The sequence below is a fragment of the Cucumis melo genome, chromosome 12 (genome assembly GCF_025177605.1).
Source record: "Cucumis melo cultivar AY chromosome 12, USDA_Cmelo_AY_1.0, whole genome shotgun sequence".
NCBI classification, from domain to species: Eukaryota; Viridiplantae; Streptophyta; class Magnoliopsida; order Cucurbitales; family Cucurbitaceae; genus Cucumis; species Cucumis melo.
This window is the reverse complement of record NC_066868.1, coordinates 27,030,738-27,050,769: the sequence shown is the minus strand read 5'-3', so window position 1 is coordinate 27,050,769 and position 20,032 is coordinate 27,030,738. Positions and strand designations below refer to the sequence as shown.

The following is a 20,032-nucleotide window of genomic DNA, read 5'->3' as shown; positions in this document are numbered from 1 at the left end:
CCAAATAAAAAGATAGGTGGTAATTGTCATTGCTCTTCCGAAATCCCACGGCCACCGACCCGGCGGCGGTAACCAGGTGTGTCCCAACAAAGCAGAACAAAGAGCCATACCTAAACAGTTTACCATTTCGACGACTGATATAGAATTTCTTAATTTATCATCTTCAACAATGGAAAGAGCTGCAAGAACTTGAAAAATCAAATAACCCTACACCTAAATTCAATGTTGTTCAAGACAGGAGTTCGCATTAAAATCATAGTTTTATCGGTGAACTAATTGTGAATTATATATAACTCCAAAACACACTCACCAAAAACCACGTTAAAGAAAAGTTCGAGTTGAGTTTGTATGAGTTAATTTCAAAATTGGGCTTGCAACGATGAGTGATTCCATCCTATTCTCCAAGAATGATATGGTGGTTGGAACTAATGTTAATTAAGACAGCCCATTAAGACTCATTTCATGATCTGTTTCTCTATGTTTCTAGTACTTGTCTGCTACATGAGAAATTAAACAGTGTTTGTAAGTGTAGTGTAAGAGTTTTTCATCCCAAAGTCAGGATTTTCTTTTCATACTTAAAGAACTAAGATGATATGATGATAGTCTCTCCCCACACAGTAATCATAAGGAATCAAATTCCGCAACAAACTCTCATGTCTTTTAATTAATAGAATCCTAAAGCATCTCCATAAAAGAAAAATCAACTCAATTTTAATATCATATTAATTAACTGTAAATTAAATTAAGTATATCGTTATATACGTGATAATCATTCTAAAAAATGCTATCTCATTACGAAGAATTGGATGAATTATTGTTAGCATTATCGTTGAGGTGTGTCCGTGGGAGAATATAAAATGGGAAACCTTTGGTTAGCACGTGCAAGCAACACAAGTACGGTTGATATATAGTTTTTATAATGTATGATTATAAGAAAGCAAATTTGCAAAGGTTTGGCGGGCGTGAGGAAGTGCTGCTTTACTTTACTTTACATTACATTACATTACTACTTCACTTTATATATGTTGGCTTTTTAATGTTGTCTCTCCTAGTCACTCTCTCTCTCTCTCTCAAAATATACAACAATGTGATAAACAATTTTAGAAATATAGTGTATAACAATTTTAGTGTTTAAAAGAAAAAGTAAAAAGATCAAGTGGGGGAAGAGAGAGAGAGAGAGAGAGAGAGAGAGAGAGAGAGAGAGATGTGTGGAAGAGTGTTATGGGTAAAGTTTAGATTGTCTGCCACTAAATTCTGTCGGGTCGGCCCTTCCCACGACAATCTTTTGTGGGTTGTCAATGTCCCTCCCTATTCTCTCTCTCTCTCATATATACATATAAAAATAACCCTAAACCATTTTTTCAATCTATTTTTTATTTTCATTTACAACTGAAAATTTTAAATTTACCAAAACTAATTCGGACTTTTTTTCCGACGATAACCTTAGTTCAACTGATATTTGAGTGTATTAGTAATTATAGAATTTGTTGTTCGAATCTCTTTATTTTAAAGTATTACTGTATATATAACGATTAATTTTAGTTTTTTATATGAATATAAACTTAATTATATTTAATTATTTATGTGGTAAAGTACACGTCTGGATTCATGAGACATTGAACTCGATTTCAAGTTTAATGAAAAAGTTGTATGATTGCAAAATTTTAATACTAGCTAATTAAATAAAACTCCTTTTTTTTCTTTTTAAAGCAATTATAATAATGATGTCAATGTAAATTTAAATTATGTATCAAAACAATTATAACTCAATTAACATATAGTATGTATTAACAACCATAAATTTTACTATCTTTTAGTTTAAATTGATCGATAAATACAAGTACTTCTTAAGTTAAGTGCTTGTCGGTAACTCATTATTTAGTTATATTATAAGTACGTGTGTGTATATATATATATATATTTTTTATTTTTTTTTTTCTTTTTCTTCTTTCTTTTTCAAGAGGATAGAGAGTTATGTTCACATTTAATTCCTAACTAAAGATAAGGTTGCTTTGCTTCTTTAAAATAAATGTTGGAGATTAGGAAATCTCTTTTTCCTTCGCTTGAAAAGTGTGTACACAATAAAATACAAATCAATAACAACAAAATGTCGAGATTTATAAAGCAAAATGATTGATGAAGAATATATGCATTTATCTTAATTATTTATTTATAAACATGATAAAATGTATACTGAAATTTTATTAAATTAATTTAGTTGTAAGTTCATGTATGTTCGAAAGATATATATAGATTATATACCCGAGAGCATGGCCAATAATATAATGATATTCTATACTTAAATTATTCATATTATTATTTCTTCCCAATCATCAAATACTTCTATTCTCTCCTTTTTCTTTTCTTTCTTTTCAAATATTATTAGACTAACGAACTTGAAGTCTACCAAATTCCATTGTACGTAAAAGATTAAATCCTCATTGATACATTGTTCTCGACCGAAGCGGCTTACTTATCGAGGATGCACATATACAAATAGTATGAAAACTCAATATCGATGTCGTGTTTGATCCAACTAACACATGCTTTGATGTTTAAGTTAGTATTAAGCAAATACGATGTTAAACTGTATAGATGTGATATTACACGTATACCTCTTATGACCAGAAGTTTCCTTAGCTTCATTTATGCATTTGAGGTACTTGACATTAGTTCTTACGTGAGATCGGCTTGTGTCAACATAAGACTACTAAGATTGATTATTTAGTCTGTTTTATTGTAGGAGTTCAATATCTCTTTCGAATCAGGCCACTTCATAACTGATCGAGCTTTGAAATTCGTCCTTTTACCTTTTTAGCACTTGGGCCTATCAAGCCTTGTTGGATTGCAACAGGTGGGCTTTGCACCTAATTCAACCCATATTATTGCAAATAAATGTATGTTAACAACGTCGTTATTAAGATAATTATAATAGGGAACAATTTTAAGAATAATAATTAAGTATATAGTAATATTTTAGAAAATATACAAATTAAATATAGCAAAGTCTATCAGTTATAAACTCTTATGGTTTATCAGTCATAGACCAATATTCACAACACATCTATCAGTGATCGATAGACTTTAACAGAATTTATTATGTTTTTAATTTTTTTCTAAAATATTATTATATACTTATCTATTTTAAATCTAATTACTATACTTATAATTATCATCCCTTTATTATTATTGCAATAAATGTATTAGTAATCACATAATTAGGCATGCAATTAAAGTAAATTAATTTAATGAATGAATAAGGATATGATAGCAACTTTTTGATACTCCACTAAGGAAGCAATTGTGACGCATCCCTTAGCTTCAATATTTGTTATAATTTATAATTATTAGACATAATAAATATTAATTATATATATATAGATTTTACATTTTAGTAATTTTTATTTCAAATATTATAGCTTGAAGAATAAGCCTCTCTCCTTCCCATGCAAAACCATGCACACACCCACCCACCACCTCATATTTACACATTGCAATAACTTCTTCTAATTTTTAAGCAACTCTTTCATATATATATATATATATATATATATATATATATATATATATATTTTGATTAGATAATATAAATTTGAGTGACATGTGCTATATTTTGATTTCAAGCATATATTTCATTAGATAATATTGTATATGGATTAGTTAGTTAAATCTTCTAATAGAATATTTTCAACCATAACCTTTAATTTTTTTTTATTTGAAAAAACATAAAAGTTGAGATGTGATTAAGAAATATTGTGTCGTAAATCTCTAACAAGTCTATACACCCTTCCTTCGTTAGCCCAAAAAAAGAAAGGCTAAAATCAAAGGTATTGATCCTTTTAGAACCTTTTTAAAGGAAACTTTTGGTGAGGACTTAAAATTTTCATAAAAGGAAAATTAGAAACTTATCAAATTAAGAGATGGAGATAGAGATTCAAAGAAAAGGAGGCAGAAAAAAAAAAAAGAAGAAGAAGAAGATAAAGAAAAAGAAAAGGTGTCAGTAAAAGGTGCAGTAAGGAATTTAGGAGATATAGAAAGGAAATGAATTAAGAAGAAAATAATAAATAATAAATAATAAATAATAATAATAATAAAAAAAGTGTAGAGTAAAAAAAGAAAGAAAAAGAAAAGTTTAATTTAGATTTATGGGTTTTGTCCCCTAATATTCTAAAGAGGTCCACATCAAAAGAAATGAAAAAAAGAGTACTATACCCCCAAATTCAAAGGAGTTGGAGGGACCTTCTTCTTTTTCACTTTACCATTCTTCTTCTTCTAATATATATATATATATATATATATATATATATATATATATATATATATATTTAATTAGTTTATTTATTTGTATTCTCACTTTGCTCTTTCCAATATTAAGGTTGTCTCACATCAACTTATTAATGTGTACCACAAAAACCTTTGCTCAATTTCATGCCCCATAAAATAAAAGAATTCTTCCAAAGTATAAACTTATATACCACAGCTCGTAGTTAGTATATTCGTGTATATTCTTGAAGCGATTTTTAAAATAAGATAATAATATAGGGAACCCATTTTTAAAAGTCAATGAGTCAATGGATATTTGTTTTTAAAATTTATAGGGAAAAAATTAAGCTATGAAAAAGTTTAAAGAAAAATGGTTTCCAACACGTTTTTTTTCTTTTTCTTTTTTTTTAATGTGAGAGTTTGGTGATTTTTCCTTTGAAGGGAAGAGGAATTATTCGATGTGAATTCCTCCTCTTTTATAATCATTTTTTTATTTTATTTTATTTTATTAATAATTTAAATTAAAATACCACACTTTGATTAATTAATTAATTATATTGTGGGCAATTGAAGAGAAGATACGGTACATTTCAACGTTACATTGAAAAAATGATGAATTGTACATATGTATATATATAACAATCGATGATGATAACGATGAATAGATATGAACACAAGTTAGAGTCATTATTCTGTTAGTTTGGTGTACATAGGTATAAAATCTAATCGTGGATTTTAGACGTATTTGAGCTCAATCCATTTGGTTATTGCATCACTCTATATTACAATTAGGCATTATTTGGATTAAATTAAACCTAGTTAAAAGTGAAATTGAATGACTATCGAGAGTAGAGCTCTTAACTATAATATTTTTTTATCAAAACAATAAATATTATCCTTAATAAAGGTCAAACAATTATTAATTTATAAAAGGATAATCGGACGAGTTGTCTTAAATATTTTTCATACAAAAAAGAAACAAAATAAACTTTTGTAATCAAGACGTACAAAATTTTTTCATGCAATTTTATCGTCCTTCCAAAACTTGGGTTTTTCAATGCAAACTTTTAAAAAAAAAACAAAGAATATGTTAGTTTGAAAAAGAAAATAAAATCATAAACAAATTTTCGACTTTCCTTTTTATCATTGTCGTTATACTATACTATGATCAACATCAACTTTATTTTTCTCTTTTACAATGCTACGAGGAAATCGAAATTCTAACTTCAACATTGACATATTTGAACTAAACTAGATTTATGGTAATACAAAGCAACATAGATTAGTAAAAAGTAATGTGAAAAACTTATAAATAAAATAACAATTAAAAATAATAATAATAATAAGTGGGGGAGAAAAACCAAAGCACTTTTTTTTTTTTTTCCTTATATAATTAACTACCAAACATAATGATTTTACAGCACCTTTTTTCTTTTTCTTTCACTCTCCTTTTTCCCTTCTACTTGCAAAGAAGATTCATCCACAATTTGCTTCACTTTTTCCCCCCTTCTCCTCCATTTGACTTCTCTCCCTCTTTTTTTAATCTTTCTCTCTAAATTCTTTTGTCCCAAATTAAAAGCTTTGAAGCTTTTGAAATATGCCCTCTCATGGCGGCCGCAGCCATGGCTGACTCGACCCTTCTTCTTTCCACCCCCTCAAATCCCCAGCAAAATGTAGTAAACAAGCGTGATCGGCAATGCAACCAACATCCCAAAGATAACTCTGCAAACCAACAAAAACCGTCATTGTATATTATCAGTGATGATCCAATAGTACCGTTGAACTGTTATGTAAATCTCAATCCAACTTCTACTTGATAACTTCGAAACGTTGAAAGACAAAGTTGTAAGTTTATTTTTATTTATTTTTTTTCTTTTAAGAAACATGCAAGTTTAGTTTAGTTATGAAGGACATTACTGTACAAAGACTAGAGATACATACCCTGTGCTGAGGATATCAGGATGTACATTGTACTCCTTGGCAAAGACAAAGGGGACAATTCCTTGTGGGAGAGCTGCCTGTTTTATTTTTATTTTTTTTTTCCAAGAAGAAAAAAGAAAATAAATTTATAGATATGTTTTGTGCTATGGAAAATCCAAACACATGGGGCAAAGAAACATGTTAAACAGAGCAACAGATGTTTGTTTCCAAACATATCACCAAATAGGGTCCTTAACTATCTATATACATACAAACCATTTCCCTCCAAACTACACAACTTCTTTTACTCCCCCTTTTTTCACAATTATATTACCAAAAACAGTTAAATTATAAATTTGATTTCATTTTTACAAAAGTACACAGACTAAACTCTAACTTGAGGAATATCTAAAAAGCATCAGTTTTTTTCAATACCCATTTGGATAAACAAACCAAAGCTAAATATAAATATGTATGTGGTCTTTTTTTTAAAGGGGAAAAAGTTCTTGGAGTGTAATGAAGTGGAGAAGGCAAGATAAGAGGCAATGTCAGAGGAAAGAGAGAAGAGAGTGACCTGGACAATGGCAACACGTAGGAGAACTCCTCTAAGGCCAACAGCAATTGAAGCAACAGCCATTACAGCTGGACCTGTAAGGAATCTCACAGCCATTGAAAAAGCTGCTATGCTATTTCCACATGCTATGATCCTTGGTTGCAATGCCATGAACAAACCTGTCATTTTAAACACACCATTCTTTTCTTTAAAAAAAAACTATTTATTATTATTGCTCTTAAAGCAACTTTCATCATCACTACCACCACCACCACCAACCCATATTAATCAAAATCCAGAAAAAGAGAGAAATTTGCAGACTTTTGCCAGTTTTATGCTTTGTTTTGCTTTTTCTTTCTGTTTTCCCTCTTTTCTAAATAAAAGAAAATGGATGTTAAGAAGAGCTTTACCAAGACTAAACATGGCCATTCCAAGCCCTGCATCAGATAGTATAGAAATGGATTTTGCAATAATGGCTGGCATTTCAACATTCCACCTTCATGTAAAGATTTAATGTAATGAGAATAATGAATGGTTAAAAGCCAAAAATAAAAAAGATACTTAGATGCAGTTGGGGTTTTTACCTGAATGAGACTAAGGACCAAGTGAGACCAATTAAACTAGAGTAAGTGTTGGGGTTTCTTATGAGCTTTCTCCAAACCATGATCAAGATTAGCCTTGTCATAACACTAGTGGGTGGCATGGTTTTGGGTTTAATATCACCAACTTTCTCTGTTCCTCCTACTCCTACTCCTACTCCTCCATTGTTGTTACTGTTCATCATTTCTCTATTTCCAAAGCTGAAATCTTCTCTCTCTGCATATTCTTCTTGGTTCTCTCTACGTCCGTCCACTGAAAATGTTAATCCCCATTAACAAAAATGTAACAAAATTTCAAAAGGAAAATTTTCAATGCAAACAAGAAACTTACCTTTTCCAGGAGAGACAGCTAATCTTACATCCTTTTGATCATTATGAGCTCCAAATTCATGGTTCCCAAAAACATCAGAAACAGGGGAAGCACTTGAACTCCAAACAAACATATGTAAATCTCTGCTTCCATCCTCTGTTTTCCCATTGGCAGGCTTCTTAGCATTATTGGGTTGTGCATTTTTAGACCCTGTAGGTGAAAACATTCCTGGGTTTGGAGCAGGGTAATGATTTACATTAGCATTTACATTAGCATTTGCATTAGCATTGCCCCCTGTTGTAGCATTGTAATGAAACCTCGGCTTCCCACCGTTACCGCCGCCTTCCTCCTCGTAATTAGACGGCCTAGGTGTCGGACCTCTCGACGCCGAAAGGCCATAAACATCAGAAGAGCCAAAGTTGGAGTTTCTTCCACCAGCAGCCATCATAGAGTAAAAATCAGTGTGGTTGAAACTTGAGCCTCTAGGAGTGGGATTTCGAGATGATTGCAAAGAGTAAATCTCTGCATTGGTTAAGTTTGAAGGGCGTGGAGTTGTAGAAGACAACCCAACTGATCTTCTTGAGAAGATATCTGATCTTGAAGCATTTGATTTCCTCACAGTCACGTGAAGCTTCCCATCTTCTTTAATCTCAGCTTCTGTTTCCAAAACTTGCCTTCCATCTAACGACATAATGTCAGAATCGACATGGATTGAGACTATAGAACCAGCAGTATCTGGAAACTGTTCAGAAATCAGCATTCTGGCTCCTCTATATTCAAACATGAACAGCATCAATGTGTACCAAATAATGCATTGAAGTACAACAATCTGAACCATCAAGCTCCCTGAAAAATCCCCATACATCCCTTTAAGCAAAGGAATCCCCATAACCAAAGTATTGGGAAGAGTGGAAAGAGAAAATAGAGTAATCGTCCATTCCAAACAACCCCTTTTACTTATGTTACTCCAAACAGCAAGAACAGCAAGAACAATGAGTTTTTGGAGAGTGTCTGCAGCAATAAATCGTAAGTTCATAGTGTAGGGATTGTTTGTGGAAATGAAATGAAAAGATAGAAGAGGAACAGCAAAAAGTGCAACAAAACGATTGATTCCAGAGCATTGATCAGGAGTGAAGATCTTCCACCATTTCACAGACCCATAAGCTAAAATCATAGCCACATAAAGAGGAACCACTGCAGTCATTACATGGTAGAAATCTGAAAGGGTAATCATCTTCTCCTTCTTCTCCTTCTTCTTCTTCTTCCTCGGATGAAGAAAATGGCTATGGAGAACTAAGAGGAGAAAAAAAACCAAAGGAAACTGTGAAGAAGAAGAAGAAGAGGAAGAAAGTGATGGAGATGATGAAATGAGGTTGGGGAATGAAAGGGCATGTGTTTTGGTTTATGGGAATGGTGAATCTTAAGGCAATAAACAGTAAAAAAAAAAGAAAATTAAAAAGTGGGAAAAGAGAAAAAAAATTTAATTTTTAGCTTTGAGAATTGGGAGCAGGCCTTGTTGCACTTCCTGCAGAGTCCTCAAAGCAAGAGAACAGAGCGTGGGAGTTCTTCAAACTTTCTTTTTTCCTTTTGGGTATTTTAAAAATAGGATTTGTTTTTTTGCATTTTGTTTTTGAGGTGTTTTTGGATTTGGGTTTTTGGAGGATAATAATTTTGAATTTGATTAGTGTATGGCTCTATGGTATTTGTTAAAGAACATAAAAGAGAAAAGCAGAGTTTGGTTGGAATGTGGGGTTTGTGTTAGGCTTTGTTTGGCAGACCCTTTTTTTCTATACTTTTCTTTTCTTCTCTCTTGGATTCGCTTTTTAGGCTCATGGTTGTAAACTTAGCTTTGGGTTGTGGCAATCTCATTTTTTTTGCTTTTACACTATTCCCAATTCTCTTCAACCCTTTTTTCTTTTCTTATTTTCCTATTCAAAAGTATAACCTTTTTATTATTATTATTATTATTATTATTATTATTATTATTATTATTATTATTATTATTATTATTATATCTATCTTTAATATTAAATAATGTTACCACTAATACCATACAAAAATAAAAATCCAAACTTTGCTTCTTGTTACTCCAATGAGATTTCTCTTTGTCTAATGAAAATTTTTGTGTGTATTTATTTGCATATAAACAATCACGTACATGTTTGATTTGACACATGTGGTATGGTGCACAATCATCCTTTCATGCTTTATTTATATTATAGCTTTTAACGTATGATAGCAAGTTGTTTGAAGATGGTGTGAAACAAACTCCGTAGTTAAAGGCGTACGATAAGAATTTTAGATATTAATACAGGATTTGACAAGTTCATTATTGCTTCTTGTCGTGACGAATGATTCCAGTAAATCGATAAATTAATATTCGTTAAAGTGGGTTATGGTTAGGTAAAATCACTGTCAAATCTAGTTTAAGTATTGTATCTCATTGCTTCCATGTCTAACTAGCTGTCAAAGCAATATTTTCATCAAATGTTTGTCTAATAGAGTGTCACATCAATCTTACACTCGCCATCAACAATGAAGATCGAATTGAAATCACGATGAACATACCTCAAGCATATATTAATGTGTATATTTTAACGATATTATATTACTACAAAATTGTACCTCCCAACCTAAAGTCAAAAAACAAACAAAACACTGTTTAAGAAGGAAACGACGAACAATGACTAATCATACATGACTCAATAACAAACGAAAGTCACACGAAAAATAACCCCTCGTGAGTCTTCTTAATAAAAGCCTCGAGTCATGTAAACAACGAAAAACGAAATTCTCAAACGTCACATCCTGACTAACCACCTAAAATAGTAGCAAGATAACTCTATAAACACGCATGTAAAGCTCGTACTAAATATGATGAATAACAACACAACGGACCGTTCGTCTCAACATTAAAATATATTAAAAGGAAGCATTGATTAGGTTTGGAAATAAGAGTATAAAATAGGGAAAGGATTTGATATTGAAATGAAAAATGGTGAGAGAGAGAGAGAGAAAACATGCACATAGGAAAGAGAGAAGGGAGTGAATGTAGGCACTAAAAACATAAAGAGGGACGTGTAAAACTAGAAATTGAATGAAGGAAGGACAAATACATGAGAAGAAGAGATACCCATCACGTGGACCCAAAATTGTCCATTCCATACCTCAATTCATTCCCTACTTTGGCCACTTCTATATCTCTCCAATCTCATTGGACTTAACCCCCAATTCCATCTCCCCCTCTATTCTTCCATTTCAATCAATCACAATCCTACATTCCATCTCAATACCATATCTTATATTATTATTTTTTATATCTATGTATCGCTTTCATCCATTAATCATACTAAAACGTGTGTATACTTTAAAAAAAAAAAAAATCACTTTGTTGGGTTGAAGGTTAGGTATCCTACTCAATAACAATAGGAAAATGTTAGTGTGTATGACACTAGCTATGTCAAAATTGATGTGACACTGTATCGACTTTTGTTTATGTATGCAGTTATACAACTTATTGAAATGTGTTTCTTTGATGTAATATCGTTTGAAAAGAAAAAAACAAATGTGGTAAATTGATACGTTTATGTGTAAATTATGCTAACAATAACAAAACAATGAGAGTTATACTACTGTTAGAATGTTCGACATTGTAATACATTTTGAATTTGATATTTCAACCTTAAAGAAAAAAATACGTGATATATTTGTTATTAGGTTATACTCACGTAGATTTGTGATGACACCAGTTGTAATTAAGTTAGATTTTTTTTTTTTTTTTTTTTTGAAGTGATGCCTTTTTAGCCAACCAAATTTACTTTGAAATGTCAAAAAGAGAAAACTATTAATTTCATATCAACTTTATGAATTCACACTCCTTTTTCTCCAACCAAATTTAATTTAAATATAATTCCCAACATTACTTTTTACTAATCAAGCTTGTCGATCGACTCTATATGGGTTTATGCCAAACAATATGATTAAACAAATGAAAGGATTAAAAAAAAAAGTGAAACCATTTACATTGCTAGCTAGCTACCTATCTAGGACGACTTACCCTACCGACCCTAATTTATATTAATGACCAAAACATGCTTGGAATTTTCTTTTAATTTTTAACTTCATGACTAATGCACCGAAAACGTATTATATTAAATATACGGAAATATCATTCGAGATTGAACTCTTTATAATGAAATCTCCAAAAACAATAAATATATAACAAGTATTTAAGTCTCGTTTGGTAAACGTCTTGGTTTTTTAAAATTAAATATAAAACCACTACTTTCATCTTCATTCTTCTTCATTTGCTTTGTACATTCTACGAATTGTTTAAAAAAACCAATAAAAAAATATTGAAAATATTGAAAACAAAAAGAATAACTTTTTAAAAGTTGTTTTTTGTTTTTTAAATTTGACTAAGAATTCAACTATTATATTTAAGAAATGTACGAATCATTGTAGACGTGAAAAATAAATAGACTTAAATCTTAAAAAACAACAAAATGATTATCAAAGAAAACCTAAATTATTTGAAAATAATAATTTAACACTGTCTAATTAAATGGTAGTTTGTAAGAACCATCACACCCTTAAAATTACGAATATAGTTGTAATTATATTTTCGAACATATTCAAATGTTATAATTAGATTCTCAAAAGTACTAACGATAGTAAAGAGAGACAAAACTTCAAACCTCAACAAACATATACAATTTCTAGTACCAACTAAATTGATACGAACTAAATTAGTAAAAGAAATTAGTTGAGACATGGCATAAATATTGTTGAATTGAGGAATGAAAAGGCAAAGATATATATAATCAAAAGATGAACACAAACAAAGAATATTGTTTACTTTTAGCAAATAGGTTTTGGGTATTTAATTATATATATTTTTTCTCCCTAATTTGGTATTTGTAATGTATGGAATTTCATAGGGTTATGTATTTTATGTTTAGTCAAAAAAGGGAAAGCAATGAAAAGAATGGTATATTTTTATTTACTTTATATGGACAAAAAAGGGAAGGGGAAGTGTTTATGTCCCTAATCTTCTACAATAAGTTCACTCTTAATAATTCCTTTGTCCCCAACATAGGGAAAAAAAAAATCAAAATTTAATTTGAAAGTTGAATATTAATTTCACTACAAAATCTTTCTTAATGCAAAAAAAAAAAAAAAAAAAAAAAAAGCTTTAAATGATTATGGGTGTAGATCAATATTGCATTAAATCAATTGATATAGTAATTTGTGAAAGTCTTAAATAAAATATGATAAATATGACAAGTAATTGATATGTTAAACGAAATTTAGAAAATGTAGTGACATACGTCCTTACCTAAAGTCTGAAAGTTTGAACTCAATCTTTAAATCTACAACTGTACACAACGTATCGTTTATTTCAAACACAAACTCTTGTAGTTTTGTTTCGTCACATACTAATAAAGATAGCTATTTTCTATAAACTTGATGTTTCATTGGTGAGCGGTGGTAACATTTTGAAGTATTAATTTATAATATCCAATCATTAAAAAGAAAAAAAAAAGGAAAAAAAAAAGAGGAGTGATGATATTGAAGAAGAGATGCTATTGGTTGGGTTTAGGGGGGAAAAATAAAGAAAAGAAAAAAGGGAAAGGAATGGAAAGAGGAGAATCTGGGAATTAATAAATAGTAATAATATATAATAAAAATGTGTTAGGAATAAGTGGAAGGAAGGAAGGCGTGCGGGGAAGTGAATGATGAAGCCTTATGGGTATGCCCCCAAAATTATTATAATTAATATCAAATATTATTCATATTTTAAATTTTTCTTTTTCTCTTTCTCTCTCTCTTTCCATTGATATTCCAAACTCCCAAACACTATGCTCTCTCGCACGCACTGCCATGCCTCTTTTTATATATATATACATACATACATACATACATACATATATACATACATACATACATATATATTTATATATATATATATTTATATATATATATATATATATATATATTGTGTATATTAGTTGGTTAAAATTGTCTTTTAAACACTTACCAAGTAGTAGGGTTCAAAAAAATTGGGTTTCAACATTGAATTGAATCGCAACTAAATATGAATCGAATCGAAACTAAATGTAGCAGTTTGGTTTAGGTTTTGTTTAAATTGAAATTGTATTCTTACGTGGTTCGGTTCGGTTTAAGATATTAAATCGATTAAACTGTAAGAGGGGTAAATGATCTTTTATAAAAAGCTAAACAATTGTGTAAGAGGGTAAACGACTACAATCATTTAAAAGTTAAAAGTTTGCGTAAGAGGGTAAATGATCGTGGAAGTACTATAAGAAAATGGGGATCTCCCGATGCACAAGAGCGTCAAGAGATATGTGAAAAAGTGTTAGGAGAAGACGTTTTTTCGTCGTGTTAATTCGTGTCAGGATTGGAGTCGTGTAAGAGATTGAACGATCGTAGAGAAAACTAAACGATCATGTAGAAAGTTGTAGACACATACATCTATGGTCTGGGATGATTTAAAACCGAATCACATATGCAGTTCAGTTTCAATTTCATATAAGATTTTTTTTTTTTATATACACTTTACAGCTATCGATGCAGTTTCAGCTTCAAACCGAACCATGAACACCCCTACTTGCAATATTTACGTAAGCATATGTGTAAACAATATTAGGTTGAAGTTTGATATTAAAAGAGAGACCCTCGTGTTCTTTACTTTGTATGTGTTATACCGACCAATGATGAAAAGGAAACTAATAAATATTACAAATCACTCGTTGGTTTATTTACTTCAACTAGTCCCCGTGTTCGGACCACTTCTCTTCTTCCCTTTCAAATGTTAGTTCCGTTCATTTACTTTTGACTATAAATACAATCCTTACAATTAATGAAAAGAAAACTGCATAACTTTTTTAGTATACCAACGAAGAATAATAATATAACACGTAAATGTTAATATATTAAGATCACGTGAGCTTTAGTTTTTTCTTTTTCTCAAATGAAATGTTGGTTCATTCATACATACATACATACCATACCTATGTGAGAGAGTAATTGGTAATTTTACGTTAATTTTATAATAACGTTAAGCAAGTTGGATTAACATTTCACACTTTGACACAATAGAGGACAAGGAGTAAAGGGGAGATTTTGATCAAAAAGAGAGATTTCAAAAGAGATTACATGGAAAAGAGAGTCTTACGTGTCGACATTTTGTAACCAACGGATATTTCAATTATTTCTTTATTTTTACTTTTTTACATTTTTGTTTTTTTCTTGTTCCATTTTTTTATTTTTATTTTTAAGCTATTTTTGTTTATTGAATATTTTGTATTTTCTTCTACCACCTTATTTGGTGGGCAGAGTAAAAGGTAAATAAAGAGATTTGTTTTTTTTTTTTTTTCATTTTTTTGCTTTTTAATTGGTACTGATTTTAAAGTTGTTTAATTGAAATTATAAAATAGTGAAGATACTTAATTCAAAGTTCAAGACAAATTTGACCGAATCATCTATGGAATTTTATCCCTCACTAAATGAAGTACAAAATAGTTCACTTTTTAATATAAAAAAAAAAGATTGTTTATTGTATTACCAAAGGGAAAATCAAAATGAAATTGTTTTAGTAGACGTGGATGTATTTTTTGTGGAACCAAGGAAACAAAAAGACGATAAACTAACTTGTGTGATCTAAATATATTAGTTGAATTAGTTATGTACGCTTTCGTTGGTTAAATGATAGTACGTTTGAGATGTTGAGAATCTCACATTAAAAAAATTATAGATACTATGGAATCTCATGCTATCGATTATCGAATATGGTATTAGAGACCATCAAGTCAAACGAGTATTCGGTTTAACATATTGGGAGATTTGTGAACCTAAATAGACATTATTTCGAGGGTCGTATTGAAATATTGAGGATCTCATATTTAAAAAAACCAGAGTGATTCACAATTTTTACAGGATAGATAAACTAATCCTCTTATCATCAATTGGGTTTGAGATAGAATCTCGTACTATCAAATGTAGTATTGTGTTTTTTAAAGTATAATACCGTGAGATGAATATTTGAAACTTTTAACTTGATTTGAATTCGATGAATTATAAAGTACTATAAAATAATATTACCATGTTATTACAACAAACATACATGTATATAGTGGTTCTAAAATTAGATATGATATTAATATCAATGGTATTTTAGCATTAGTAGTAATAAAAATAACATTATTTGAGCATTAAATGATCAAGACATCCATGGGCTGGAAAGCATAGAGAAAAAGCCCAACTCCTCTTCTGGGTTGCGGCCCATATCCACGAGTGTAGAGAGTATCCATGCCCAAAAACACAATTCTCCCAAACCCTTACCAACCATATTCCTTTTACTTACTTTTTTTTTTCTTCTTCTTATTATCAACCCTATTTGTTGTAAGAATAATTCGAGCAATCCGACAACCTAAACTACCCAATCCATATTATATGGTTGAGTTGGATTGAGTTGAAACGCGGAGTTGGATTGGGTTTAAATTTTTTTATCTTTTTTGGGTTGGGTTGCGGGTTGGAGAGTTGAAAAATTCGGGTACGCTCAATTCAATCCAAATTAATATAATAAATATAAATATTAATAAATAAATAAACAAATAATTATTTATATTTCATTATTATCTATTTTTTAATAAAAGTTAATCAATCTTAAGTTTCGAGATTTTTTTTTGTTTAACTTGATGCAAAACATATTCAACTTACCGTTGATGATTTCCATTTATAAACAATAAATTTAGGAACAAAATAATAATAATAATAATAATAATAATAATAATAATAATAATAATAATAATAATAATAATAATAATAATAATAATAATAATAATAATAATAATAATAATAATAATAATAATAATAATAATAATAATAATAATAATAATAATAATAATAATAATAATAATAATAATAATAATAATAATAATAATAATAATAATAATAATAATAATAATAATAATAATAATAATAATAATAATAATAATAATAATAATAATAATAATAATAATAATAATAATAATAATAATAATAATAATAATAATAATAATAATAATAATAATAATAATAATAATAATAATAATAATAATACAACCCAATCCATCAAATATGGGTTGGAAATTTAATTCGGGTTGGCAATCCAACCAACCCGAAAATATAGATTTGGTTGAGAATATCTTCTGAGTCAACCCGTTTACATCCTATCAACCAATACTGTATATAAATTAATATATATGTAATAAAATACGATTAATTAATTAATATATACACTAAGTTAAGTTGTATAAATGAACCCATAAAATTATTATAAAAACCAAAATTGAAATACAAACACAACATAACGTCAAATCAAATCAATAAGACGAAAATAAATAGGATACAAATTTAAAAGAAGTACAAAAATAGAGAGCGAAATTTAGGGGTAAGATTAATGAAGCAGATTGAGTCAATAGTCCACAAAAAATAACAACCGCTTAAACAAACGGTAACCCAATAATTTCCCCAGACTGGCAACCGGATCTCCCGGTGATCCCAAACCTACTTACTCCCTCAACCCCCCAACCCTCATCTCTCCCCTCACCCATTCTTCAATTCGATTTCAAATCCCCAATTGTTCCTTTTCTTCTCATCCTTCTCTCCCCAACAACAAAACAAAACCCCAAAATCATTAACTAATTTTAAGTTTTTTTGGTTTCCCCACAAAATTAGAACACTTAGCTGGGTGACCGGAAACCTCCTCTACCAGTTTTGTTGGTATAGTTTTGAGTTGGAAGTTAAAAAGAAAAAAAAAAGGAAGTAGAAGGGGAGAGAGAAAAGTGGTGTTGATTGATATTTTGTTATATAAAGAAGAGAAAAAGGAATGGGGGATTCACCAAAAAGCCCAGAGAGCGGCAGCGGCGGCGGCGGTGGTGGTAGTAGTGGGGGAGGGCGTTGTTCGTCGTCGTTGATGGAAAGCTTGTTGGGTCTTCTTCGGATTCGGATCATTCGCGGCGTCAACCTCGCCGTTCGTGACGTCCGTAGCAGCGATCCTTATATTGTTGTTAAAATGTCTAAACAGGTGATTATTAGTTGGTTGATTGTTTGAGTATTTGAATTGGGAAACGTAGAGGTGAAGATTTTTTTTAGTTTTTGCATTTAGAAGAATCTTTAGTTGAATTTAATTAGTAGGATATCACATTGTTTGATCGTTTCTTTATATGGATATAGAGATGTGACGTAGACGTAGTATGGCTTAGTAAGTTACTAACCATTTGTTTTTTTCGTTTTTTATTTGTATCATTGTTTAGTATAGCAAAGCCGGAATTATAAAAATGACAAATTTGATAAAATATTTATAAAATACAGTAAAATTTTAAATTCAGATAGATATTTAGTTCTATTAGTGTTACGGATAGAAAAGTCTATCATTACCAAAATCCAACATTTTAAATATTTTAGTTCATTTCATAAGTGTACATTTTGTTTTCAAGTATCTTATCCAAATTTTAAAAACAAAATTTTAAAAAATCAAATGATTATCGAACATGTTCTAATTTTTTGTTTTTATAATGAGACAAATTCATGTCCAACCCTAAACCCTAAATTAATAAAGGAATAGAAAACTAAGACATGATTGTTATATTCAACCCACGATAATAATTTTCAAATATTATCGATATATTATTGTAAAGTGTCTCATGTGTGTTTTTTTTTTCTCGTCAATAGAAATTAAAGACTCGTGTGATTAAGAAGGACATAAATCCAGAATGGAACGAAGACCTTACTTTATCTGTTACAGATCCCAACGCTTTAGTCAAACTGGTATATAAAATTTTTCCTAAATTATCACTAATATCAATTATTTCAATATAATGAACTTAATTATGACGAACCTTTTATCAACATGATAGACGGTGTACGACCATGACACATTCAGTATGGACGACAAGATGGGCGACGCAGAGTTCGAGATAGGGCCATATATTGAAGCATTAAAGATGGATCTATCAGGGTTACCGAGTGGAACGATAGTGTCAAGAGTGCAACCAAGTAGGCAAAATTGTCTGGCAGAAGAGAGTGGGATTGTGTGGGTAGAAGGCAAAGTTGTTCAAAACATTTGTCTACGATTGCGCAATGTCGAATGTGGAGAACTCGAAATCCAATTGCAATGGATTGATCTTCCTGGTTCTAAAGGTTTGTAGAATGCCTTATTAACACACACAAATATTCATTCTCTTCAATGGGATCCATTTTCATTTGGGTCTCTTTTATTTTGTTCCAATCTTCTATGTAACTCATTCTTTTGCATATGGAAATTCAACCCCTACCACTTTGGCTTTTGACCCATAAACTCCGATGCTACACCATGTAAAACCATGAAAGGGCCTTCTCTAAATTTTATGTCTACTTCTTGATGGATTGGTTTGATTTTCATTCAATGTTGCTAATTTTATACATTGATTCCCTCCCTCTCATAACCAACGAGGAAGATCGTATATAATGGACAAAGAAAGAAAGCATACACGCCTATACTTTTTATTTTATTGAATTTTTACGAGAATGATGATTTGGAGTTTGGGATTTGTTTTAATTAACAAAACATGTGAAGATATAGTTGGTAATGTTGTTGACTGATTTTTAAACTTATGAACCACATGTATACATTTGTGGTTTGGTGATTTTGGACGAACATGATATAGCTGCGTTGATCACGAACACGTCGACATGGTTGGCAGTCAATGGCAACAATTCAATTCTTCAAAGTACTACACGTGTGGAAGTGACCGGCAACGATTCAATTCCAAGTAGTACAGGTGAGGAATGTTTTGAAAGGATACCTACAAAATCATCAAAGAAGCTTTGGACACCCGTGTGGCGTCTACCGGGCATATATCACTATGTAAATCGCTTCAAGTCTACACTTATTCTTCGACGTTGTTTATATAAGAAATGAAGCGCATTATACATATACATTTAGGCTTAAGTTGGGTATGAATCACATCGGTTCCTTACAGACCAACATTTTTTAACACCAAATATGACTTTGTTCTTTACTATTTAACTTCATTAATGGAGTGAACGATTTATTGACAATCCTCTAATTAGCCTCTTGGTCACCATACAATTTTAATAAGTTGAATTATACTTAGGTTGGCTTCGTGTCTTTGTAATTGAATATGTGCACAAGCCACCTATAACTCGAGGTTCACTATCTCTTGCTATCCCATGACAACCAACTCAATCCGAATAGTTATAACTATCTATAGTATCAAATAAGATCACTTCCGTACGTAAAAAGTATAATACAACTTCACATGTAATCATCACGATCGTAATAGTTGTAACAATGGAAAAAAAAAAAATAATTTTAGGAAG

The 20,032-nt window shown here is 30.3% G+C and overlaps 2 protein-coding genes across 3 annotated transcripts; one reads left to right on the top strand and one right to left on the bottom strand.

Annotated features, from left to right (window-relative positions):
- Positions 1 to 5,610: 5,610 nt before the first annotated feature.
- On the bottom strand, positions 5,611 to 9,406 carry LOC103502271 (probable auxin efflux carrier component 1c). 2 transcript variants are annotated; one of them, XM_008466176.3, is made up of 6 exons: positions 7,667 to 9,385; positions 7,321 to 7,588; positions 7,147 to 7,232; positions 6,758 to 6,915; positions 6,205 to 6,281; positions 5,611 to 5,985 (listed from the first exon to the last, which is right to left on the bottom strand). In XM_008466176.3, the coding sequence occupies exons 1-6, from the start codon at positions 8,877 to 8,879 to the stop codon at positions 5,919 to 5,921; spliced, it is 1,869 nt and encodes a 622-aa protein (XP_008464398.2). In that variant the 5' UTR covers positions 8,880 to 9,385; the 3' UTR covers positions 5,611 to 5,918. The 2 variants fall into 2 exon arrangements, with proteins under 2 accessions (XP_008464398.2, XP_050936164.1); XM_051080207.1 differs by having other exon boundaries at positions 5,611 to 6,915; positions 7,667 to 9,406.
- A 7,832-nt stretch (positions 9,407 to 17,238) lies between these two features.
- On the top strand, positions 17,239 to 19,750 carry LOC103502345 (protein C2-DOMAIN ABA-RELATED 4-like). Its single transcript, XM_008466357.3, has 4 exons — positions 17,239 to 17,735; positions 18,383 to 18,478; positions 18,568 to 18,850; positions 19,357 to 19,750. Exons 1-4 carry the CDS (start codon positions 17,538 to 17,540, stop codon positions 19,608 to 19,610), a joined length of 831 nt encoding a protein of 276 aa, XP_008464579.2. The 5' UTR covers positions 17,239 to 17,537; the 3' UTR covers positions 19,611 to 19,750.
- The last annotated feature ends 282 nt before the right edge of the window (positions 19,751 to 20,032 follow it).

Bases quoted from the DNA above. Each gene is read 5' to 3' on its own strand.
- LOC103502345 (XM_008466357.3), top strand. From the start codon at position 17,538: ATGGGGGATTCACCAAAAAGCCCAGAGAGCGGCAGCGGCGGCGGCGGT. The intron at 18,479-18,567 runs GTATATAAAATT...TCAACATGATAG, and splicing joins CCAACGCTTTAGTCAAACTG to ACGGTGTACGACCATGACAC. The intron at 18,851-19,356 runs GTTTGTAGAATG...AACATGATATAG, and splicing joins TGATCTTCCTGGTTCTAAAG to CTGCGTTGATCACGAACACG.
- LOC103502271 (XM_051080207.1), bottom strand. From the start codon at position 8,879: ATGATTACCCTTTCAGATTTCTACCATGTAATGACTGCAGTGGTTCCT. The intron at 7,589-7,666 runs GTAAGTTTCTTG...TAACATTTTCAG, and splicing joins AGCTGTCTCTCCTGGAAAAG to TGGACGGACGTAGAGAGAAC. The intron at 7,233-7,320 runs GTAAAAACCCCA...CTTTACATGAAG, and splicing joins TGGTCCTTAGTCTCATTCAG to GTGGAATGTTGAAATGCCAG.